This window comes from Mus caroli, chromosome 1 (assembly GCF_900094665.2).
Source record: "Mus caroli chromosome 1, CAROLI_EIJ_v1.1, whole genome shotgun sequence".
NCBI lineage: Eukaryota > Metazoa > Chordata > Mammalia > Rodentia > Muridae > Mus > Mus caroli.
Window position 1 is genome coordinate 90,398,154 of NC_034570.1, and position 26,843 is coordinate 90,424,996.

The 26,843-nt window shown below is 38.2% G+C and overlaps 1 protein-coding gene across 13 annotated transcripts in view; it reads right to left on the reverse strand.

Annotated features, from left to right (window-relative positions):
* The window catches only part of Pam (peptidylglycine alpha-amidating monooxygenase), a 265,774-nt gene that overhangs the window by 19,256 nt on the left and 219,675 nt on the right, over positions 1-26,843 (reverse strand). For 8 of the 13 annotated variants that reach the window (XM_021177118.2, XM_029480198.1, XM_029480182.1 and 5 more), the window contains 6 exons: positions 23,988-24,305; positions 12,774-12,903; positions 4,298-4,414; positions 1,974-2,046; positions 420-630; positions 1-201 (listed from right to left, as the gene is read on the reverse strand). In XM_021177118.2, the coding sequence (XP_021032777.1) occupies positions 1-201; positions 420-630; positions 1,974-2,046; positions 4,298-4,414; positions 12,774-12,903; positions 23,988-24,305 (1,050 nt within the window). The remainder of the gene's footprint in view (positions 202-419; positions 631-1,973; positions 2,047-4,297; positions 4,415-12,773; positions 12,904-23,987; positions 24,306-26,843) is intronic. The other 5 variants (XM_029480215.1, XM_029480211.1, XM_029480219.1 and 2 more) reach the window with 1 other exon arrangement.

Here is a 26,843-nt window from a genome sequence, read left to right on the forward strand (position 1 = left end):
CTGGTATATATGAGATTGCAAAGACATTCCTTCCAAAGGACGCATGCTTAATCTCTCTCACAAATTCTTTGGTGTCAGTTTTGAAACATTGGATCCGGCCATTTTCCCTGTCTGCCACACACAACTGATCCAGGTGAGGCACAAGGGCCAAACTGTGAGGAACACTGAACTGCCCTGGCTTAGGACTGCTCCCAGAAGACTCTACAGGACAAAGAAAAGCCACAGTTGCACCATTCATAAGGTCTTTCATAGTCTGATGCAACAGCTATATACATTTCCAAATTCATGAAAATACACCATTTACATCCATGACGTACAGAAACATTACAGATTTTAAATGATGACAACCAAAACCATGTCTATTTTTTGGTCCTACTGACACAGAATTCTGATTGGAGAGCATGGGCAGTGATGGGTACCTTCTCCCCACTGGGTGATGAACTTCCCGCTTGGTGAGAACTGCACGATCCGACTGTTGCAGTAACCATCTGACACGAAGACAGCTCCAGTCCTGGGCTCCACCGCCACATCAGTGGGCTGGCAGAAGTGATTTTGGTCGCTGCCAGGTTGCATGGTCCTTCCGAGAACTAAGAGAGGGCCTTCTTGGCTACGTGGTTCCAATTTGAACACCTTAAAAACAACAACAACAAAAGCTTTACCTACTGTCATAATTATCTTTCACACACCACACGCAAACACACACACACACACACACACACACACACTCACACACACGAGAAAGAAGATTTGAACAAGCAGTGAGAGTATGGGAAGACATACTCTTCTTATTCAAAGGAAGATGCTTCTAAAATTAGACAGTACTCCCAGGATCATCCAGTCTAATTCTCGTTTCACAGTTAGACATATGGAAATTAAGTTATTTTCCCAGAGCCATCTAGTTAATAAATAGCGAATAGGAAACTATTTATCTCCACCTCCATTTTGTCTTCTTCAGCCAACCTGACACTGATCACAACAGCACACGAGGCATCGGTGTTCACAGAACGTGTTTGAAATTGCTCGAGAGAACATGTTAATGACTCACGTCTAAGTCGTTGGAGCTCCGGCTTTTTCATTCCTATTTCTATTAGCTCCGCATCATCGTTATAACATTTAACAAGCTTATCTTACGTGGGTGTGAAGCCATTACACAGTTCTGTGATTGAAATACAATATCTTTTGGAAAGGACAAATGTTTGATTTTTCTTAAATACTTAATACAGACTTTCCTTTAATTTATAGAAAATTCAGAAGGTTCAGGAAAGAAATCATCAAACATAAGCAAGAATAAAAAAAGAAAGGAAGAAAAAAATAAATAAGATCTAATGGCAAAGGAAATAATGGGCCACATGGAAAGGGAAGAGGAAGTGGGAAGGGCTCTACAGATATTACAGGGAAGATACACACGGGACTGTTAGCATCCTGTGAGCCCAAGGGAGAAGAGAGACTTAATCCCATGTTACCCATGCACAGCTCAAAAAAAAAAATGCTCAAGTGAAGATTGATTTAGGCTGAACATGAATGCCTCCTACATTCTTCTATCAGAATCCTAATTCCTCTCATGGTGGGAGCTGAAAGGAATGAGGCCATCATGGTGAAACCTCATGAGAGAGGTTGCTATTTGTGCAAGAGGAGACAGAAGTTTGCCCTCTTTGTTTTCCCGGTGAAAGGACACATTGAAAAGAGGCCTGTCTGAAACCCAGGAGGGGACCCGCAGCAGAACCCTGTCATGTGAGTACCCTCATCTCAGGGGCCCAGAATTTAGATCTGTGAGAAATGAATTTTTGGTTGCTTACAAGCCACGGAGACTGTGTTGCTCCATAATAGCACACAGAACTTACTAAGACATGACTATCCCACTTTTTGGTACTAATTTTTTTTTGCCATAGAAAAAGTTTTAATGAAATTTAGAACATTTTGAAAATTAAAATGTCTTAGCTTTCTAAGTGAATACTGCCAAGCAAGAATCTCACCTGATGGAGAGCCACATCCGTGACCCAATAATTTCCATCTGTATCTATGCTCAAACCATGTGGTAAATAAAACCTGCAAAACAGACAGACAAACAAACACTGTCACAGTTATAGTTATCCAGGCACAGATGCGAAGGATTTAGTTCTACTTAAACCATAGAGCACTACACTTTTATAAAATAGGAACAGCATATATGCATCAATATAGAAAAGATCCAAATGAACTGTGAAGCGAATTGTTAGAATAGGCAGAGACCTGTGACAACGCCTAAGCAGGAGTTAGTCAATCCTATTAAGACCGACAAATGAAGGTGACATAAAATTATTAATATTTATTTTAAAGTATGCCATATGAAGCAGTACAGATAACATCAAGTTCGGAGCAAGATTTCACATAATAAATACTAATGTTTCAAAATATGCACAGTCCAAAGTGCCTTGAGAAATAACAGTGTAGTTTGAATACTTAAAACATACTACATCAAAAATAGTGTTATGGGTTGTTTGTTTGTTTGTTTGTGCACACACGTGTATGTAGTCAGAGGGTGATATCAGGTATCTATCTTTATCCATTTCCACTTTATTTTTTAAGATAGGTCCTCTCATTAGATGTGGAGTTTGCCAATTGGCAAGATTGGCTGTTCAGAAATTCCTAGGGGTCCTCCTGACTCAGTTTCCCTGCCCCAGCTTGGCCCTCGGACTGGGGTTACCAATGTCCACCATGTCCTCCTTTTATGTGGACTCTAGGGATCCAAACTCTGGTTGTTATGGTGAAGACTTGGCTTCCTGACCTCTCTCTCCAGCCCGATGACATCACGTCCACATCAAAGCTCATGAGTGTGACTTAAAAGCTTTAAGACTGGCTATGGAAGATAATGAACAAGAAACATAATAATGTTCAAAGGGGTGTGACCCTCCAGGCACAGCAAATAGGTGAGCTGGTTAATCATTAGAAAGGTCAATCTATTTAGCATATCTAACTGATGCAGACAGACCCATGGGATTAAAAATCAGAGTTAGTTAACACATGGGAAATACACTCAGGTGGTCCTGTTCAAACACCACCTCAGAACCCAAGTCTCTTCTGTCTGTTTCTAGCCTCAGTAGGGCATTGGCATCAGGAATTTTTATTTTTCATGGGCCAAGTGCATAATGCTTTGATCTAGACTAATTAACTGAACTAGATTCCCGTTCTGGCCACTGAAAGACAGGCTTTGATTTGCTTGCAGCATTGACAGCACATGGTTGGCCAAGATGACTTAGCAGCAGTTATCCCACCTCCTTCCATGTTGATCCTGTTCTGAGATGGGCTGTCTCTGACATCTCTAAATACACAGGCTCACACTGTAGAGATAGTATTATAATTTGCCTCCTGACTTATCTGAAAATACTATTAAAAATAAAAACCCTAGGCTTTATTATAGCAATCTCTATTGGTAGCTGCATCTAAACAGAGGCTATCTGCCTTTCAAAGAAACTGGCCTGGCCGTCCCTGGGCTTAAGCAGATGGAGTGGGGGCAGAGTCTTGGAAGCTGCCAGGTTATAATGGGTCAGGGTAACTCTGGAAGCAGGTGTCCCTTTCTCTCAATGACCATGAATATTAGCCAACTGGTTTTGCCTGCCAAATGCCATCTAGGAATTAGACCAAATAATGAGTGGCTTTCAGATCCAAATTACATGTGTGAACTAAGCTAAAAATGGGATTTGTTTAGTCTTCACTTTTTGATGGGAAGAGAAGTCTTTTGTTCTTACCAGTGAGTACTTAGTGAGTTGAGTATATAATTTTTATGGTAAGGATTAAAACAAAACCTATCAGTCTAGCTGACCAAGAGTTTACTTCATCATATATATCAATAGCTGCTTCAATCCTGAGTATGAAAGTTACCTGGAAAGTTATAATAGCATTACCTACAGCCCAGACAGGTTGAATTTTTAAAAATTACAAACTGGAAAACCAATATTATTTATATGTGTGACATATAAAGATGCATGCATATAACCCATTGTATTTAAATCTAGCTAATTAATCTAGGATATTAAAATACTTTTTGTAGTAAAAAATATTTGCAATTTTTCCTTAGCAATTTTGGAAGAAGACATACAAATGGACACTTTTCTATAAGGATAGTTTTTTTTTTTTGAGTTTCATAGATGATTCTAACATTCAGTGATGTTTCAGAACCATTTGTTTAGAAAGCCCAAGAACAGTGCTCCAATTTGACTCCTGTTAAAGGTGGCTTTGCTCCATATTCAGGACCTAATGATGTATTTTATACCCAGCACAGGTGTGACAGCTTGAATAGCACCTAAGCCATTTTACTCACAGATTCTTGCCGCTGGACTGGAGTATTTCAGCTTTATTTGGGTCAATGACCAGGATGGTATCTTCTTCAATTGGTCCAAGACCTCTTTGTTGGTAAACGAACTTGCTGTCAAAAGAGCTAAACAAATACATAAAAATGGAATATTAACAACCCACAATTCTGGGGCACTTGAGAAAAGCAGACCACTGACTTGAGAACCTTGATACAAACTCAGAGGGGCTGGAATGCACTTGACGTCATGGTCTCTGGAGATGAATTATGAACCATCATGGATGGCCATTGTGTTGTGGCATTGGCTTCGGTGGGCCATGCAGCCTCAGATTCACCAGGCCAAAGTAAGAGCTCATTTATACATTGGAGTTTGAGAAGCCATGATCCAGAGCTGCCATGGCAACAAGAACTTCTTAAAAAGCTTTCCACAGTTTATAAATCAGTATTTTATTTATGGTTATAGGAGGCTTACTTATTTTAACCTCTCTGTAATAATTACACGGGGACAGGAGGAATAAGAAAGATCATTGTACTAGCCAAAGGTAGAACATGAGAACACAAAAGAAAATAAATAGAACATTCACAATATTTCAATACAACGAAGCAGAATTTATTATTGAAAAAATACACTTAGAGACACAAAGCTGCTTCTCTTTCTAGCATCTTTTCATTAGTGCAAAATGGATAATTTGTTTCAAATGAATATAGTAATTTCTGCTTCTTAAAAACTTAGCATCTTCTGGGTTATAAACTATAATATAATATAAATATAAAATATAATAGACAATATAATAGGCATATATGCATTCAAATAGTAATAGTTTTCCTTAGAATGCCAGTTTTATCAGATACTGTATTTCAATTCTTGTTTCAAAAATTTATATTAGCTCCTCCTCATCCTGAAAGGATGCATTCCTAGACCTCAGGAGTGCCTGCAGTCACAGACAGTACCAAACCCTGAGTCTCAGACACTTGTTCCTACTTCTTTTTTCCTAGCCACATTGTGAGAAAGCTTCACTTATAAACTGGGAACATCAATAGACGAAAGAGCAATAACTAGCAAGAAAATAAATATGATGGAATTTTGAAATTTAAAGCATCCTGGCTCCTAGGATTTGGGGCCATTTTTAAGTACAATAAGGATGAGTTGAGCAAAGCACACTGATACTGTAGGTTGGGTTGTGAGAGAGCTGCTAAGTGACTAGTGGGTGGGCAATGGATCCTGTGTGCAGATGAGAGTCAAAGAGATGATTCAAGTCTTGGGCAAGATGGAAGGAGATTTTATCACACTGCTCAGTATACCACACTATTATAGTTTTATGATGTATAACTATTCCTTTCTAGAATTTTCCATTTATTAATTTTGGATTGGGTTAACTGCAAGCATTTGAAACCACAGAACGTAAAAGCTCAAATAAGGAGACTATTGCATGTTTCCACGGGATGTGACAGAGACGAGCTGCTAACCAAGCTTATGTAGCAAAGATGTAAATGACCCAAATATCAAGAAACCATTTTATGTGTTCAAAACCAAAGCATTGAATCAGCACACAGAGATGTATGACCACATCAACTATAGATGTGTGCTTTCTTTTCATTCAACTAAGTAATCAAAAGAAAACTTGGAATAACACCAAATATCTGTCATGATATATTGACAACTTGGGAAGGTGACAGACTGCTCAAATCCATCACTCATCCATTTATTAGTTGGTTTATTTATTTATTTATTCTTTGTGAAACCAGTAAAGAGGTCCCAGTAGGAGCATAGAAAGTTTTAAATCATACCATCTTGCAATTAAAAATATCCATCATATAATTATCTGAACTTCTTGACTAGCAAGGTCTTTAGGGTACATTTTTCCTGAAAGATAGCCATATGCCCCTGTAGTTGTTCTTATTAATGATGTATTCAATTGAACACAAAATATTGATTTAACTTTGTCAGCCTAAAACTTAAGTAAAACTTTTGTTGGCATAAGCTATCATGTGTAGTTAAAACCACCCAGCACTATCCAGAAAAGAAACATATATTTACAAAACATTTGCAGCAGCAGTTATAATGACTCTTTTATATAATGAAATATATTTTATTTTATTTTTCTTTATTGTTTTAGAAATTAGTGTATAGTCATCATACAAGATGATGGATATTTCAATATAACATTTTCATACATGTCTATCATGTATTTTGATTTTGTTTATATTCACCTTCATGTGACAGTTGCCTTGTTCCAAATACATACAATTCTAGTTTCACGTTATATAATACTTTAAACTGCTATTTTGCATGAGAGAGAACACATGATATTTGGCTTTCTAATTTTTAGTTGCTTTGCTCAATACTCATTTCTTACAAGTGACATAATTTTGTCCTTCAAGGGTGAGTAAAATTCCATTGTCCACACATGCTACATTCTCCTGGTCCATTCATTTGCTCATGTGCATCTAGGCTGATTGCATAAACTGACGATTTATGCCCTTTGTAAGGGAGATTTGAGATGACCTTACATTCTCACAGTTGTAAGATATGGCACAGAGCTTCTGAGTATACTATATTCCCGTTCCTCAGTAATGGCATTTTGTAAAGTTACACAGAACATCCTGGCATTGGCAGGCCTACTGCTCATGATTTGATTTCCCTGTCCCTTTTATATTCCTTAAAAATGTTATTGATACTTCAGGTTTTGCTGCTTGGGTGTGGAATATATGGGTACATTCCTTTTCTGACTGCTTAGCAGTAGGTAATATGAAAGATTCTCAGCCTTCACAATTCTTACCAAAGTGCTGTCCATTTTGCATGGAGTGAGTATGCTGACTCATCATTAATAGCTCGTAACTGTGGCGCTCGAATGGCCCATTGTGTCTCTTCACAAAGCAGCAGCATATCAGACCTCAGCACACCTAATTCTCTATCTCCCCTCTGCAGAGTAATAAGCTACAGCGAGCACAGTGTATTTACCTGCAGCTGCTTTCTCTTATAATGGGTTGTAGTAAATCTGTAATTTAACTGCATCTTTTCTGTTTGTTCACCACCAATCTCTGATCATGTAATATTTTTAAAAACAAGTAACAAAACCAAAACTCCTTCAACTTAACTGATAAAGAGAAATAAGGATTTTTCCTAATTGTGAAGGCCATCCTTACTTTCCATCCCTAAATTAAAAAAAATATAATTATTATTTTCTGCTTTTCCCAGACCCAAGATACTGGGCTTGACTTCTGAGAATAAAAGCTGTGTCAATGAACAGAGATAAATAATTCAGACTCAGAGTCCTATGCCAGTCAGGTCAAAAGAGAATGGGGTAGCCGATGAACAGCTTGGTGAAGAACAGCCCTTTGTGAAATGCACTGTCCTGAACTGCACATAATGTAGACAATCATCTGCTAAGAAACTTGTGTTCCTGAACAGACACAACTTGTGTGGTGGCATCTACTTGTATAGTTGAGAAACATCACATGAATTCAGGGAACACTCTGGTGGTCTGGTATGGTAGGAAACTATAAAATGGCAAACTGAAAGAAAATACTAACAAAAGCTAACAATACAAAGTAAATTAATCTGATCTGCATAACCATAATATGGAATGATTCAAGCCCTCAGCTTTCTCAGCTTATCAATATGTATTTCTCAATACCTTATGTTAGTATAGCAGTTGAATACTGGGGTTTTTTTGTCTGATTTTCTAGGTCCACATACATTTATGTCATTTCTGTGTAAAAATGGCATCTTACATACTGAATTACTACTTTTCACAGAATTACATTTATTTTACAGATTATTGCTACAGTTGTGCTGTAGCCAAGAAGTCTCAGTGAGTATGTTCTTGAATTAATGAGGGAATCTCTTTATGTGCCCACCCACAAACAAAGAAAAAGGGAGTCCAAAGGAACGAAAACAAAATTCAAATATTAGAGAAGCTACTTATATTAATATCACTGAATTATAGCTATTTACCTTTAGTTATGGGAGTGAAAACTAAGGAAAGTAAAGTTCTTAGGAGACAATGTAGCGTCAAAGGCATTAACCACAATTCCATGGGCCTGACCCTTCCATTTAACATCCCTTAGCAGATGTCTGTACGTTTAAACTGGCAGCACCAAGAGACATTTGGTTACTCAAATGATTGGTTGTCTTTCCTAATCCTTTCACTTGGGATGTCATGAGACTAACAGCTGCTCTCGGGTGTTACACAGGGCAAATAATAAAGGCACAGGCTCTGTTTCTGAAATGAGAAAACTGCACAACCCCTCCCCCCCACACAGCCAAATAAAATAGTTTATAAACTCTTTTGTAATTTAAAAAAAGGTAACCCTTGAACAGCTCACAAATGGATGTCAGATTATAGAGCTAGCTATATCGTTGCTATAGCAAACTGATTATTTAGTGTTTTAAAGCCGCTACCCCCCACTTCTGTGCTGCAGAGAAGTCTTTATTTCAACCACATTTAACTTTTCACGGGGCATAATAATGCCCTGCACATTTCACACAGTGCCCGGAGCACTGACGGATTCTGTATGCTTCTCTGAAAAAGCACGCAGTTGCAAAGACTGAGCAGTGGCCTATGGGCGGGAATTCAGTTCTTTATTTTAACAGTGTGAATTCCCCATTAATGATTTTGCACATTAGCAGCTAATCAAACAGTTTAGATAAGCCCGGCAAGAAATACTTTTCCATATTCACACACAGACAAAGTGCCAGAAGAAGTACAAAATAAACTTAGGCGCCATCAATCAAAATTAAGGGAATGCAAAATAAGTAATAACATGAAGAAAGAAGCAGCATGCTGTGGTAATTACATAAATTAAGAAGCTGGGAGAAGAACCATAAGTTTTCAATTGAACAAATAAATAAAAATGTGCCTTCACTGCTAGGGGAGCAGCTTATAAGGCCCCTTACAGTGGGGGTGTGTTTAAAATAGTATGTTAAAAACATTCTGGATGCACACTTGGTTTGGAAAACCCCTGTGATAAGGAAAAAAGGAAGACAAAGAAACCAGTGTAGCCATTTGGTATTCTGACTGGCCTAGACCTGGGGCCCCCAATAAGCAGTTAAGAGAATGTGGAACCAGATATTAAGAGCCCAGGGCTCTAGATCTTGTTCAGTCAATATTACTACCGGGCACAAATGATGTAACCAAATACATATTGTTAATAGGCAACATTAGACAATTATTAAAACCCCCACTTTGTTTTAGGCAAGGCACTGATACGCCAGCAGGTCAAATCTCTTGATATATATCTCAAAGCTATGAAGCAGGCACCAAGTCAAAGTCACTGTCACCTGTCTCTGTAAACATGGTTGCCTTTCTTTGAGTCTGACTTCATTAGGCTGGACAGTTTCCATGATTCCAAATACTGCACAGGTGTAAAAAAGGGAGAATAGTGACCCGATGATGCAGAAAGAGTGACATGAATGTGGGAGAAGAGGGCTTTTGGGATCTGGGTGACTGCAATATGGCAGAAAGGAGGAGAATATGGAAACATTCCTTTCCTAGAACTTACCTTTCTCTCAGATGCAGGGAAATTCAGAATGTTTGAACTGTGTTGTTTGGGTCTCAGCTAAAATATTATATGCCCCCTTACATGTACGACACACAGACACACACATACACACAGGCACACACACACACACACACACAGATACATACACATGCACATACATACACATACAAATATATATAGACTCATGCATGCAGACATGTACAAACACATTGATGACATAAGCATACAACTCTAAACCCTTAAAAATCATGGCAGAGATGTTAAGTTTAGTCAAGGGTTTTCTGTTGAGATATCCCGGATGCTACTCAACCACAGTTGAGTTGAAGGAAGGCTCAGAAACAAACCTTTGGCTTTGGTAATGCCTTCTGAGGAACAGGCTAGGAGCAGCCTTCCTGAGATAAGAGTTACCTTGCTCCTGCTGGGAGGGAGGCTTTTCAAGTCTAAAGGATGCTAGCTGCCTCAATGTTAGGGCAGATGGGAGGCTCTTTAAAGTCTCATTATTCCCTTCTGGTAACAGGCACTTCTTATTTCTGCTCTAAGAAACATTTTAAAAGTAGCCATGTTGAGGCTGGAGGAAAGTGGAAATCAAAGCAAGAAAGGAAGGTCATTTTTCTGGGTGTTGAGTGGTTTAGGGTTTTTATTAATTTCTTTTGGGTTGGCCTCGTGTTTTCAAACAGCTTAAGTAGAAGGGTTAGGGTTGAGATGGGGTTGTCAGGGTGCAGCTAGCCAGGACAACCATTGCAATACTGTTGCAATAGCTCAAAGGAGCTTGGCTGCTGAGTGTTAGAAGTTGAGAGCTGCAGGTTCTGTTGGATACATAGAAAGGATCCCTTCCTAGGAACCAAGAGATAAAACGACTTAAGTTTGATTTAGAGCGAGCCTTTGCCTTGTGGTGCTTAGCATTTTGTTGTGCTGAGAAACTGGATAGGAAAGATTTCAAGGAAAATGAACATAAGATTTGGCATGTGGCTTCTGGGCTGAGATCTAGTAAAGGCTTGTTCTAGTCTGTGAACAGTACAGCAACAAGAAGGCAAGCTCAAACCACCTTTAACTCTAGCATCTCATCAGCACGCCCACATTCTGGAAGAAGGCCTTACCTTTGTGCAATGAAGGAAAACTATGTTTTCTTTCTAATTTATACCAATTCATATGTACAGAGAGGGTGGTCATGCATGACCACGCAAACAACAGAAGCTAAAGTTTTTTTTTGAATAAATCCAAATCAAGAAAAAAGAGAACAAAAACAATCAAGAATCAAACAAACAAACAAACCACTTCAGAGTAATCTGTTGTTTCTGATCTTCTTCATGAATAATAGAGAAAAAATGGCCTGGAAGCTGATATCTAAGTGATACTGAAGAAGTCTTCAAAATTATGAAAGGGAAGATTAGTTATGGTAAGCAGGTAATGCCAGGGAGGGAGAGAGACTGTAAATATTCTTATCTGTAAGAAAGAAAGCTTAGGAGAAAGGTAAAACATAGTGAGTCAACTTTCTTCTAAGTTTTCAACAGCAACCATTTTCCACGGCAAACACATGCGTCTTGGTGGTGAGTGCGCTCCCACATGATTCTGGGTACCGAGATGAATGACAGGGATGAGGCAAAAGCAGCTTTCTAGCGAGGACTGCCACAGAAGCTGTGAAGAATGTTCTAGTGGAGAACACCCTCTTCTCCCCTAAGCCTGGGTTGGTTCCTTCTCCACGCTTGCCTCTGCGACCCTTCTTTGCTACTGAACTATTCCAGCCTCTGCTGTTTGCTCGGAATGAATATGATATGAAAATGGAAAACCTGGACTCTGTCCAATTTTAGTTTTTGCCAGATGAGACTGTCTCAATGGGAGAAAATGATGCTGTAATTTTCTCGTCTGGCATAATGTGGTAAGAAATCCATGCAGAAAATGTCGCAATATTCATTAAAATGAAGACGATGCCACAATGAGTAGTGATAGCCTGCTTTTAAAAGCACTTGTTAAAAGACCATTAGATGTTCAATAACCACCAAGCCAATGTACCAGGGTGCATGACAGGCATGCTGAGACCATTGTTTGGTTTGGGCTCCCAAGCAATAGCTTCCTTATATTCAATTTGTGTGACAACTAGAAAGAACAATTAAACTGCAGTAAAAGTATTCATCTGTTTTGAAATGTGGATTAAATTTCATATTCAACTGCATAAAAGAACTCATCTATGTATGCTTGACAGAATGAGTTACCACAATTTGAATCAAGAGCTCATAGAAGGAGGAGTAGAGCCTCAATTTCCCAGCTGAGCTTCTACGCTTGTACATGTGAAAGGAAAATAGGCATTAAGATTTGTAGAAAATACATTTAAAATTTTACTTTCAAGTGTAGATTTGCGATTAAGGAACTAGTCAGTGGACATTCATCTCTTAGTAGAATCAAAACAATGTACTGCATTTTGGGGACAAACTTAAAAAAAAATCCAACCATTGAGTATGCTCAGAAACACATTAGAGGCACTATCGCCAAGCGATTAAGTGGCCAACTCTGTTTTCAGATGTAAAGGATAAGATGCAACCTGCACAAGGTTTCTCCTCTACTTTTTATTGTCATTGTCTGTTGAACTGACATTATGTGGTCTGTATAAAAATCACGCTCAGAAATATATAGGATGATATGGCAACGTAAGGCAAGCATCTCACTGCCATTCTTGAAATTGTAGAGATAGATGTAAGGGGAGAAGTGATCAAAGAAACATTACAAGAGAACTGGTGCATTCACAATGCAGAACATGAGTCATGAATTCAGTTAATATATAACACTAGCTAGTGACATCACATAAGAAGAGCCATTGAACTTTTGTATGTTTCCAGAAAGATATACCCACACTTCTTCACAATTTTGGGGAGAATCAAAGTAAAAGAATGAAACAAGAATTCACCCATAAATATTCTTAATTTAATGAAAAGGAATGCATACTATTTTCATATACATGCTGGAGAAAAAAAAAAAACTTACTTACTTTCCATCCCAAACATGGTCACCTCTGTGGAAAATCACAAGATTATTCTTAGAATCCAGGGCCACCCCAGAAACCTGGCCTGGTAACAAGTACACTCCAGGCCACTCCAGTGCTTCTTCCACATGGAAATCTAAAAGAGAAATCCACACATGTGTTCAGCATCAAAACAGAAGCAGGGATTCAGAACCAGCATAAAAACTCATGCAAAGACACTGAAACCAGAATGGAGCAGAGACCACGCCACATGCACATGCACAGCAGCCTCTTGAGCTCTGACATCAAATGGCTGGACTTGTCTCGAGACCTTCCGCTTTCCTCTCCCATTGCTGAAACACCAGTAAAATCAGACAGGTCTTAAGCTATCAAAAAGCCAATGGGAAAACACTGCCGCTTCGATAAGATTCTTAACGTTAAGTTAATATTTTGTAAAACTATGCCAACAGTGAAGGTACTCTTTAGGAATTTATTTATTTTATGTGCATTAGTGTTTTGTCTGCATGCATGTCTGTGTGATGGTGTCAGATCTTAGCATTACAGACAGCTGTGAGTTGCCATATGGGTGCTGGGGCTTGAACCAGGATCCTCTGGAAGAGCGGTCAGTGCTCTCAACCACTGAGCCATCTCTCCAGCACAAATATTTGGTTTTAATATACAATTTTAAAAGATAAATAAATAGTAAGAATGAGAAAGCCAATCCTTCAATGTATTACTCTCTCGTCTATCTATCTATCTATCTATCTATCTATCTATCTATCTATCTATCTTTCTAACTATCTATCTTTCTATCTATCTAATCATCTATCTTCCTACCTACCTATCATCCATCCATCTGAATAACATCTGGATGATCAATACATAGCAGTTCCTAGGATAAGCTATTTATTGATTATCCATTATACCTAGAACTATGGAGGACAGCAATATCATTTGTCTTAGCTTCAGTGTTCCTATAAGAATTGGAATTATCTGTCCTTGTATATCTTTCATTTTTTTCCAACTTGACAAGCAAAGGCAACATTGATAACTCTGTTATTAACTGACAAATGATTCCTGTTTCTGACCCCATTATTCCTATTCTGTATTCTAAAGAACACAATCTTCAGAGAAGACCTGAGTGCATTTGTGTTAATCGAAGTCATAAACCAATTCATGAATGAACACTTAGTATAAAATGTGTTATCTGCCCCGATGCTAGGTAGCTATTAAGATAACCTTGAAAGCTATTGTGTCACAGTTTCATGTTCCCCTCTCAAATGCTTCAACAGAGATCTTGAAACATCAAAGCAGCAACCTAAGTTCCATTGCTTTCCTCCCACTTTCTGAAGAGTGTGCCAACATTCAGTTAAGCCCTCAAACAGAGGCATCAAAAGCTGGCAGAAGAAAGCAAAGCACAGAGCTTGTATAACAGGCACCTGAACCCCCGAGAGAGTGCCAGTATAAGGCTAAGCACTTACAAATGCTCTTCTTCAGTTATGTAAAGGCCCCTGTCCATGAAAATCATTTCATCTCTCTTTCACAGCTTTTTGTGTAAGTTATCAAAAAAGCTAACATCTACTAAGGATTTTTAATGAAGCATTTTCAACAGATAAATGTATTCTTTACACTAAACTCTGTGAATATGAAGATATAAAATATGGGTTTTGGCCTTGATGAACAGAAAGATACAGTAAGAATGTAAAAAGTAAGATGACTTTATCAATGAGGGAAAACAGGAGCCAGTTTATTGGGACACAAAAGAGCGTAAGATCACAGAAGTTCTTATTCTGTCTCAAGGCTTTGACTGGCATAGCATGGAGTGACCATCTCTTCAGAAGCTCACCTAGAACTGGAAAAAATAAATGTGCTTTTGTGTCAAGTTAAGAATGGGTGAGCTGAGAGGCTGAGGGAAATTTGGGAGTTGAAAGAGAATAGTTTTGTCCAAAAGGAGAAAAGCAAGGATGTTATGACTACAGTAGGTTTCAAAATGTTTAGAAACCTAGCATGGGGAATGAATCCTATGTCAGCTGGTTGTGGCAAGCATGGTCACAGGACAATCCAACCATCAGATCTAATTTGAACTCAGGCAGGAAAACTTATGATATGCCACAGAAAGAGCATGGACGTAACAAGGAGACAGTTGGTTTTCTTTTTTCTGGTAGTGCCATGATCTATACCATAATTAATTTTAAGGCACAGTGCAAGTGCTTCCTTCATAGTGGAAAAGCAGAGAGTTGGGAAACAATTTAGTGTGAGATATACTAGAGCAAAAGTTGATGTCATTTTCTCTCATGTGTGCTTCGAGAGGCTGTCTTAGGTTAGAGAGAAGTGGGGCAGGGTTTCAGCTAACATGCCTGAATCCACAAATAACCCTGGGCGTACCAGTGGATATGATGGAGCTTTCCAATGAACAGCATCCATCATCTACCGCATTTGCTTGTCATAATAGGAGAAAAGGCTGGAAATTGATACTATAGTCAATGGTGAGTCATTGAAGGTTTATAAGCTTGGGGTGATACCATTAAGACTGTGCCCTTGAAAGTTAGCTTTGGAAATAAGTGCAGAAACATTATAATTAGAGGTGCCTAAGTTGATGAACAGATAGATAAATCATCCCACAAAGGAAACGTTTTAGAGAGTTTGCAGATGCTTCACTTTCAGTGTGTTCCCTTTTCAGCTTGGTTGTGGTTTGTACATTTAGTTGTCCTCATTCTGTCCTGAGTAACCAACTCTGGAACTTACAGGTGGACTCTAAGTGAATCTTAAGCATGTACCAAAGTGGATATTTAATTAATTTCATCTGATCAAATGAAAAGCCCAGAAACACTGTGACTATACATGTCTCATTTTCTGTTTTGTCTAGTTTTATATATGCTCTAGTCTCTATCAGGATGGTTAGCATTTATACACTCTTATACTCTCATAATTTATGTATACAGCTACCTGTTTCAACCCTAAAGTAGTACTAACAATAATATAAGACTTATGTAGTAAAAATGAGACTTTAGTAACTGCTTTCATTTAATCTGAAGGCACCCATGTTCTCACTCCTGCAGCTTTTAGATTACTAGGCCACCAACATGGAGTGTGGTTAAGTGTTCATGAAGATGAAAGGTATAAACTGTGATTAAAATTTTCCAATCTGCAAAGCATACATTGTGATGCTGTCAAATACTAATTTCACAGAACATTGGAACTACTGTATAAAAAACACTAATCTGGCTATGAATGGTCCCAACATCATAGAGCTTATTTGGCTAATCAGACTGTCTATATGGACCAAATTGATTTGGGTCAAACCATACTAATTATAAAATCAAAATACTTGTCTGTATGGTTAGAGAGTTTTCAAAACACAAAGGCATTATAAATACCCAGAAAGCATTTATTGGAAGGCCCACCTTTGGGAATTTTTAATACAGCATTGGTAGTATCTAAGGAAATTAACTCTAACACTATGAAGAACTTAGCTTTTAAATACAAAATGTTTGGAAAGCATTTTAATTTAATTTATAGTAGCTTTGCAGGTGATAAGACTACCCAGAGCAGACTTCAACCTTAGGTATCTGAGTTCTTGTTAATCAGATTCTAGGATGGGAAGGGAAGTGAGGTCACATTCTCCTCTGTACATACCGGATCAGGAATTGAATGTTTTCCTCTCCAATGTAACTACCTTAATAGTATTAAAGGTTAAAGGTTACTTCCTTTAAGACTAGATGAGTAAAATTCAGAAAGTCATCTAGAAATCCTTTGTGATTGCTCTTACCCCTGCTACGAAGCACACGAGAGCCAGGGCCTTCCAACTGCACTGGGAAAACCCACATTATTTTCTCATTTGATAGAACCAAATTTATGCTTAAATCAGATGTTAGACCCCAACACCAAGGATAATTGCTTTCTAATCATTAAAATAGGAACATTTAAATTACTCACCAAAGAAATGGTATGACCAAACATAGCTTGCTTCTATCTTAACTTGACATTTTCAATCAGAGAAAAAAAGATGTGCTTCAGATTTCGTCTACTCTTCACTTAGATGATTCAGTGTGTGACTAGTTAAATGTTACAGAATTCTGATTTAAATCAGAAATTAAATTTAAAAATTTATACCTGTGACCCTGTACAACCATCCCTGACTCTAAAATGTGACCAGGGTTAAACTCAGAGAGTAATTAATATGGTTAAGATTGGATTTAAAAAAAAAATTCTGGTTTGAGACTAGAGTAGAGGAAACAATGCTTTATAAAAATACAGTAAATACATATTAATTAGACATTCTAGTAGCCTTAACACAACTCATTGTTTTCAAAAAGATGCCAAGAGCAATGAAATCATCCTCTTGAGAGTTTAAATGACATCTAAGACTTTTATAACAAATTATATTATTCTCCAGGGAACCTTGTATTTATTACAAAAACAATAAATGCATAGGCTCATATTCTTCAACAGATTAAAAAATCACTTGTAGAAAAATTAAGCATTACTAGTAAAATGATATCAATAAATCACTAAAAGAATTTTATACCTTTCCGAGAAAGAGATTAATGCTAGGGACCAGAATTACTGTCACACGGTCTTATTAATAAGCATTTAAAAGGGCAGCCACTTATCTGTGTCATGGGAGGATTAAGAGAGCTACTACAGAACTCTTGCTTGATAAAAGTTAAGCCTCAGACGGTGACTTAACTTCAGTGTAACAAGGCTCCTTGCATTTAGTCCTGACGAGAAAAACTGGAGGAAATCACTACATTTCAACAAAATGTGGTGATTGCTTCATCTACACTTGTCAGTAGATTGAGTCAATATAATTTATATCTGACAGATTTATGATTTATTAGAAGTGCCAGCAATAACTATAATTAACCAAAGCCACACAGGAAATATTTGCAAAAAAGTTACAGAGAAAACAAGAATTAATTACAATGTCTCATTTAACAGGAGTGAAATAAGAAAGAGGTAAATGATAGCCAGAGCCTCAAAGGTAGTGGAATAATGAGTGTAGAAGGATTTTTTTTTTGTTTTGTTTTTGTTTCTGTTTTCTTTTTTTGTTTTTTGAGACAGGGTTTCTCTGTATAGCCCTGGCTGTCCTAGAACTCACTCTGTAGACCAGGCTGACCTCGACCTCAGAGATACACCTGCCTCTGCCTCCCAAGTGCTGGGATTAAAGGTGTGAGCCACCATGCCCGGCTGTAGAAGGATTTCTAAGAATTATGTATGTATACATATACGCATACATATACATATATATGAGCAAAGACAAGTCTGCTAAAATCATTCTATTATCACACTGTTTGTAAACATACTTCATTTTGAAGTACAGTTTAAGAGGTACTCTCATGGAATAATGTTCCTAACTAGAAAGATGTAAGCCAGTTGGATCAAGTTGAGACTGAATTAGTCTTTTTATATACTTTTTATATAATATACTTTTTGTATATTGTATTAAGTCTGAGAGAATTTCATAATGTATGCAGTGCATTTTGATCCTATTTACCCTAACACTTCCCTTTAACTTCTCCAGAAAATACTCCCCACCCCATCCCAACTTCATTCTTCCCCTTCTTTCTTTTTTGCTTAATAACATGCAGAGTCTAGTTTCATTAGCAGCCCATATACTCAGGTATATGCCCAGAGACTGTCAACTCTTAGCAGTCTCTTCAGAAAGAGCAAGCAAGTAGGGTTTTCATTGTGGCCAAACTGTTTAAGTAGACAGTGAACATATGAGAAGAGTCGTCTACACTATGATTATTTTAACTGTAGGCTGATATGATTATATTCTTGAGGGGTACAGACTGACAAACCTCTTACAAAGCAAGACTTGGGAGCAGGTCTAAATGACTTTGATTCTTGGGTTCGGAGTGTTGGTGCCCTGAGGATGTAACTTAACCTTCACATGCCCTAGTTTGTGCCTCTCAAAGAAGTGACTATAACTCAGTGGCTGTGAGGATCAAATGAATTCACACATCTATGATGCTGAGCCTTGTTCAAAGTAAGCACTAAATTGTTGTCTGTGGTTATCATCTCCTCTACTCCAAAGGTGAAAACTCAGCCAGCCAAATGCTTTGTTTTAACCTAGGAATTCTATAAAACTTTACCATAGACAAGCATATGAACGAATTTGTATTAAGGATGCTCTCAAAGATTAAGTGAAAGTTGATTTTATCAATCAACAACAATAACAAATCAATGAATCATAAGAATAAAGACTTCTGGATTCTTCTATTGAATCAAAAATGTCAATCAAATGCAGCATTATTTTGTAATATACATAGGGTTTTGATGGCTGGACCAGTTTTTCATATGCTAATACATATTAGTGTGATAAACTGTGCCAGTGAAAGCTGGGTAGAACAAACTGCAAATTTTCATTGGTTGTTTAACAAGCCAACTTTCCAGAAGACAGCTTAAGATTGTATTTCTCCTCTATCTTAGTACAGATATTAAACAATAATGACAGAAACCAAGCAACATTAAGTCCCAATGTGTAAAACTTGTCTCTGTCACTGAGCCCAATATGTTCATCCTGTGATTCATGTAGCTCATAAAACATCAATGTAGCTCAACAAAATTGGTCAAAGATTTGAGGATCTACAAATTCACTATAAGATACTACCAAACACTCATAATTCACTAATGTGTAAAAAGCTGCTCCTATCTAAAAGTTCAAAAAAATAGGCCACATGAGGCAACTTAGACCAACAAAGACAAATGTATGCTTTCTCCTAGTTACCGATCCTTAGCCCTGAATCTTCAGGCTGGAATGCATACCTCAGACTAATATGGAAATGTGGAAATTAAAAAGGGATAATGGTGGAAGGGGGGAGAGAATGAACTGCAGAGAGGGGAACGGAAGTGCTATTAAGGGAGAAAGGGAAAAATGGTAGAGGTGGGTATGGGGGGGACTTACATAGAGAAAGGTGTAGGTGGGTAAAGCAGAGGGAGCACGGAGGAGCAGAAGTAATGCTAAGACCGTTTGAGAAGGCCACTAGGGAAACCTACTATTTTATAAACTTCCTTAAAAAAATACCCAGGGGACTGTTACAAAAAATCACATTTTCTAGACATGAATGGCCCTTTGAACCTGTGACCTCATAAAAGCTATGGATGCTTACATTACAGACACACAAGACGCAGCAATCAACATTCCAGAATGATCAGGGGAGGGCTTGGGAGGTCCCATTTCTAGTTGAGGAGCTAAAGGCCCTTGATAGCTCCTGAGGGAAGCTGAGTCAGTTTACTCCAGGGACAAGGGTCCTGGGATAGTTGCTTCTGCTCCATTGGCCATCCATGCGCATATGGGCAACAATAATTTAAATTACTAGGTCGCCCAGACACACACACACATAACACACACACTATAGAAGAGGAGGAGGGCATGCATTTGGGAAGAATGGGGGGCACATGAAAAGTTGCAGGGGTTTCAGATATGATCACAATGCATTGTACTCATGTATGAAATTCTCAAGAAATAAAAATGTTCAATGATTCTCACTAAGAAAGAGAATATTCAGAAGTTATGATAAAACAATATTCATTCTTTTCTCACTTAATTTTGGGGGTTTTAAATCTAATATATTGATGATTTGACAGTGATGATCACTAATAATGTGTCGTCACATCTATTCACTATTTTCTCTTTTATTAGATATTCTCTTTATTTACATTTCAAATGTTATCCCCTTTCCTCATTTTTGATGTGCAACTTTTTCCATGTGTAATCTCATCTGACTCTCATGTCAGCCCTACAAAGATTTTAATCCTCATTCTACAGATGAGAACACTAAAGCTTAGAGAATTCAAAGAAAAAAAAGTCAAGGTATTAAATGGAATGGCTGGAGCTTTTAAAGGCAGGCAGGCAGGCAGCTTCAATAGCTGAGTCTGATCCATCATACAGCCCTTGTTAGGGAGCTTTCAAATCTTACTTGGGGGCTGGAAAGATGGCTCAGTGGTTAAGAGCAGTGATTGCTCTTCCAGAGATCCTGAGTTCAATTCCCAGCAACCATATGGTGGCTCACAACCATCTGTAATGGGATCCCATGCCCTCTTCTGGTCTGTCTGAAGACAGCTATTGGTGTACTTATATAAATAAAATAAAGTAAAAAAAAATTAAAAAAGAATCTTACTTGGGGCAAATGGTAAGTGGTAAGTTATAGTGAGTGTGTATTCCAGACACAGACATCACACAGCACAGAAATCCTGTTCTGAAGAAGGCTAGGATCACTGACATATGACCCCCAATGAAATAGTGAATCCAGCATGAAGGCAGACACCAGGATGCAGAACCAAGTTCAATCCTGACAAAGTTAAACATCCATAAATGGTATTGTTTAGAAACTCTTAAATCCCTGGGCCAACCAGAGGACATCCTAACACCATATAACAAAGTGTTGAGCTGGTCTGCTACTCATGCTCTTTAGAACCATCAAGTCAGTTGGGTGGGATCTGTCCCCACATCACAGTTCCAACAGAATAGAAAGCATGGGAGACATAGATTTCCGTTGCTGACCACCTCACGGTTACAGGTTGTACAGAAGGCAAAAACTAGAGACATCGGACAGGGTTGTGAGGAGACAAGACACCTTCAGTCTCTGAGCAGCAAGGGGCCACAGTTCCAATGAACAAAGCAAGCAACTTTAACCAAGCTGGAATTGATTGAAATTAAGGCACTAGACAGTGCATGTTGGAAATCATAACAGTCGAGTTTTTAAAGCTAGACTGCGGGACCTCGTTCAATAGGTTAACTTCTCTTGGCTTCAGTTTCTTCTGACAATTAACATGCCTTAAAGATATCTGAAATGACTCCGTGCTATAATGTTAAGTGACCAAATAGCCTTGCATCTTTGCTTCACCAGTGCCATATAAAAAGTAACTCTTTTCTTTGCAGCTAATAAAGTCCCATCTAGCAAATTAGGCACATAAAGAAGACAGCTAATTCCTCTAAGACCATTAGGGCCACTCTCAGCTTTGCGTGGAGTAAAGAAAGGGCAGGAGAGAAACTATAGCAGCTATCTGTCCTGTTTATCCCACTTGCCCATCTCAGAGATGGGCGCATAAGTTAGAATAGTACTAATGTTATAAGGTTGCTATATATGCAAAATTTCCTACTTTCTTTTTGGAATACGGAAGCCTGCTGCAGATTCCAGCTTCCTCTGCCTGATACAATGAAATGGCACCTGAACAACCTTTATTTGTTATTGCCTGGTGCATCCTATAATAGCAAATGGGAGAGGACTAGGAAAAGGGTGTTTACAACTAGCCTCAACAAGTCTGAATTTTACTATTTTGTACTCTGTTTTAACAATTTTGGAGTTAGAATGGTGAAATAACATAAAACCAAGTCAATTCAGAAAGAAAATGCACATAGAGTTCTTTCACCAGTTGGGATCTGTGCTGCCTAACAGTCAACGACTCGTTAAATGTAGTGACATTTACCCACATTTATGAGAGGAAGAAAAACTTCCCCCGTGAGATCTTCAGAGGAAATTTCTTCTGAGCTCTGCCTCACAACTAGTTCTGGGAATAACAAATGATGCAGGGGGAAAAAAGATATTTTCTACCTTTGAAGATGTCATTCTTAGAAAAAGTAAGACTTCAGAAATACACACTGTTCTTTTAAAATATGTATACATGATGGCCTGTGTGTATTTATAGACACTGAATGTGTGCCTGGTACCTGCAGAGACCAGAAGAGGGGATAGGATCACCTGACCCTGGAGTTACAGGTAACTGTAAGCTATCATGTGTGTGCTCAGAATCCAGCCCAGGTCCTTTGCAAGAGTAATATTTGCTTTTAACCACGGAAACATTTTTCCAGCACCTGAATGCTGGTTTGTCCATTACCACACATGATGATAAAAAGTGTCCAGGGTGTCTTAAAATCAGGAATGAAAAGCTAAGTGATAGACTATCGAATGCTACAGTTCTACTGTGTTGTGTGTGAACAGACTTGCACTTGGCAGGAGACCTTTGGCCTTTTTCATATCTATATTCTTAACACAGAGGCTCACACAGAACCGTCATGTGTTACAAGATGGGTAGAGACACACGAAACTGCACAACTGTCACTGTACCCCCAGATACCAGTTCACTTGTTCTTTGACAGGAAGCAGAAGTTAGGTTTTTCTTCAACACTTTAGGTAATTTGCAAGCAAGAAGAGTCCCAGGATCACCTCTTGAGAAACAGTTTTATTGGACAAAATTGGAACCAGTTTGAGCCTGTTAAAATATGAGGAGTTAAAAGTGAAGGCTCCACTTAACACCTCATACAGACCATTAGGCCAGTCCCCATGGACAATACTTGAAACTTCCATGTGAGCAAAGGCGCTGCATGCTAATTCTTTTTTTCAATTATAAATAAAAATCAGCTGGGTGTTGAATAATTCATGGCTTCCTGCAAAGCTGAATTTGAAAACATCAAGCTGGCAGCCCGTGCCGTCCAAGCCCACGCGTGGACATCTGCCATGCACGCATATATATGTTCCTGTTTTAGAGACGCTCTCCACATGCTGTCTTATTCGGCTCTCCACATTAGCAAGTCACACAAAAGACAGTCAATATCACAGAGGCCACAGCACCATTAAAGACAAAGATGAGGCAGCTATCGCATGCTGGTACAGAAACCTGAAGGGAATAAGGTATTGTTCTCTAATTATGGAAGCCAATTCTGGCTAGAAATAAAGATAAATCTGATAATTATTGACTTACTGGAGATTCCCTTCAGAAATGTATACTCAAGTTTCAATCAAGACAACGTCTGATAAAGGAACTTAAGGAATCAGTCACAAAAATGGTTTTATTTTGGGTATAAATGTTAAGAGTATTTGATTCCGTTGGAAGGACATTAATTACTGGAGAAGACAGTGTATGCACTATCTACACTGGTATTTATAGGTGACCTTTGGGAATTTCAATTTCTTCCCATTGAGCCAAAGGAAAAATGTTGATTTATTACTCTGAATTTCACATATCATTCTTTCTGAAATGACTCAAGTGTGGTCCTACTTTGAATTGACTCACTAAATAAATGTTGACTTTATATAGTACTGGACCAACACAAAAATAAAAGAAAAAAAACTTTTCAAAACAAAACGTGGTATGGGATAACTCAAATCTAAGTGTTCCAATAAGTCTTTTCTATTGGTTCGTTTTGATACCTATTAGTTTTTATTCCCTTCAGATTTTGCTAATGTGGATCGCAGTGTTTCACACTTTATTGCATAAAAAAACCCCTGAACGCACCTCCTGAGGGTTCTGGTTCCCAGGGACCTTCACCAGGCTGCTGGAAGGATAGAGCTCTGCTCTCAGCTGGCCTCAAGGTTGACTCTAGCCTGTGGAATTTGTGGATCCTGTCTCTGACCAGGATAGCATTACCCCCTTCCTCATGCTCGGCTCCCTCTCTGGCGTCAGACCGACCAAGGTCCTTTTTCTGGACTACGTTTGCAATCTCAGCTACCAGGTCTGACCCAGATTCTGTCTTTTCTGTAGGATTATATTTGTGCACATGAACAACATCTTCCCTTTCTCCTAGCAGCTTGGAAAGTAGTGAATAGAAATCACCTGTGGGGGGGGGGAGGGAGGAAGAAATAAAGATGCATAGTGTTTATAAAACCATAACATTTACAAAGCCTGGTGCCTTAGAAATATCGAGTCTTGATTGTGACAGTGAGTGAGAAGCAAGGTTGTTCTCACACTTTCATGTATAGGAGGGACGGAGGGATGTGAGGGACAGAGGAAGGGACAGAGAGAAGGGGAGAGGGGGTTCAACACTGGAAGCATATTTTTACATTTCATTTATATACCATCTTCTCCCTGCAATTTCCCACACTGTGACCATTGGCAGATTCATAGAAATAAAACAAAATAATTCACTTGTGATTACATGGCATATTTTAAACATTGGCTTTCACAGATTAAATGAATGGATAAGGAAATTAAGAATTTAGGAATCCATCAATAAGATAGCCACAGATGCACTAGAGAAAGCTATCACCGCAACCAAATGATTTAAATTTGTTAAAAATCTATTAATTCATAAGCCACAGGATATCAAATATTTTTCAATAATATATGTGAAACATAATCACTCTATCAGACATATATATATATGTGTGTATATATATATATATATATATATATATATATATATATGTATATGTTTGTGTGTGTGTGTGTTGGGAAGTCGGTCTTATAGTTTCCCTAGTAGTAACATAAGTAGTTCCAATTAGTTCCAATTGTTCATCTCAAGCAAGAAGTGAAGAACCTCAAGAAGAATTGTTTTTGATATAATAACCCCTTTTAAAACAGCAAGAAACAAAGTTCATAAAAGAAAAGTAACGTTGAGAATCACTAGTTGAGTCAGCACTGAATGTTTTCTATGACTATATTAAAGAACACACTTTGATTTTATGAAAGCAAACCATGTATAAACAGTGGTTAGATACAATATCTAATGAAAGCTCACACAATGCTTTAGTTATCACCATTTATGTGGTCAAACCCATGATGTCTGCTCAGAACAGAAAATAACCCATGTAGATCCCTGGCAACTCCAGGTCTTCCTGTTAACTTACTCTACAGTTTGGCTACCGGGAAACCCTGATTCTAGATTCTGATTAGTTATGTTCAATTATGTCTCCAGCATCACTGCTAACATTTATAAACCCTCTTCATGGCCTGGAGAAGATAAAGAGTCATTAATGGTTTAGCTATGATGCAAGCCACTGAAGAATGTATTTTTAAGACATTTGTGCAAGGGGATACAAAGTCTTTCCAAACTTAGGCAAACACATTTGATATAGTTACAAATAATCTTGGCTCAACAATTCAAAGTAGGTTTGCAATTCTTACCCATGAAATCAACCTATCCCAGGTGAAATTTTCAACCAGAAAACAGTTACTAAACAATGGGGCAATCTCTTTAAAGGAAACAAAGCGAACAATGACTCAACCAAACTGGTTAGGTCACGGACCCTCTCTGCCTTCCAGAAGAAGTTAATCTGTTTCAGCTAAAGTCTTTGGTCTCACAAAGTATAAACAGTTCATTGTGCTCCTGCAATCGGACACTTCACATAGGAAATAAAATACAATGTTATTTCAAGAACAGATAGAACACATAATTTCAAATCAGAATCAATGACAACAGGAGGAAGAGACTGAGTACTTTGCACAGACCTTCAGCCTCACCAGAGTCTAAAATCTGTCCTAAGATACCAAATGCAGAATGCTGCCGTTCTGTTGAACTAGTCATTTAAAATCATCTTCCGGTTAGGAAAGCAAAATGTTAAAGCAACATAATAAGCTTGGTTGCACACTGGCCTCACTGAACTGTGAAAATACAGCTCCAGAGACCACTAGATGGCTGTCTCACTATCTCCCAAATCGTTATAAAAGACCTTGATCAGTAAATTGCTCTCTTCCTTTCTCTTTCTCTCCCCATCTCTGGGCTGCTCCTGGATAGATGGGATCTTGAGACGGTAGCCATTTCTCTTAGACATATTAAGATCTAAATTTGGGAAATAGGTCTGATGAGCATGTTAGAAGGGTCAGGATATAAACAGAAGAAATTGGCTGGGACAATTTTCTCCTATTGTTCATTCTTTTCTACTCTGCAGATTTTATTTTATTTTATTTTGCTTTGCAGATGCTGTTTAACATAACCCCAATCATCAGTGACTGCTATTTCTTCTCTAGCTGCTGGAGACCTTTGCAGAATGCTGTGGCCTATATCTAAACACTGGAGTGTTTCCCTTAAGCTTTCCTTTGCCATTTTCAGAATTTCTCATGCTGATCCACTTTCAATTGATTTGAATAAGAAAATGAGTCTAGTATGATTTTACATATTAGCATCCAGATTTCCCAACACCATTTATTAAAGAGGCTTTGATGCATCTTCTTTGACACCCTTGCGTAAAAAGGTGGCTGTTTAAGAGGGGATAGGGCTGAGGAGATAGAAGGAGGGCAAACATTGATGGGGAGGGCTAATCAAAACTAAGGACACTTATAGAGGAGAAAGTAGGGAAAAGCCTCGAAGATACGGGTACAGGGGAAAAATTCCTGAATAGAACAGCAAAGGCTTGCGCTGTAAGATCGAGAATC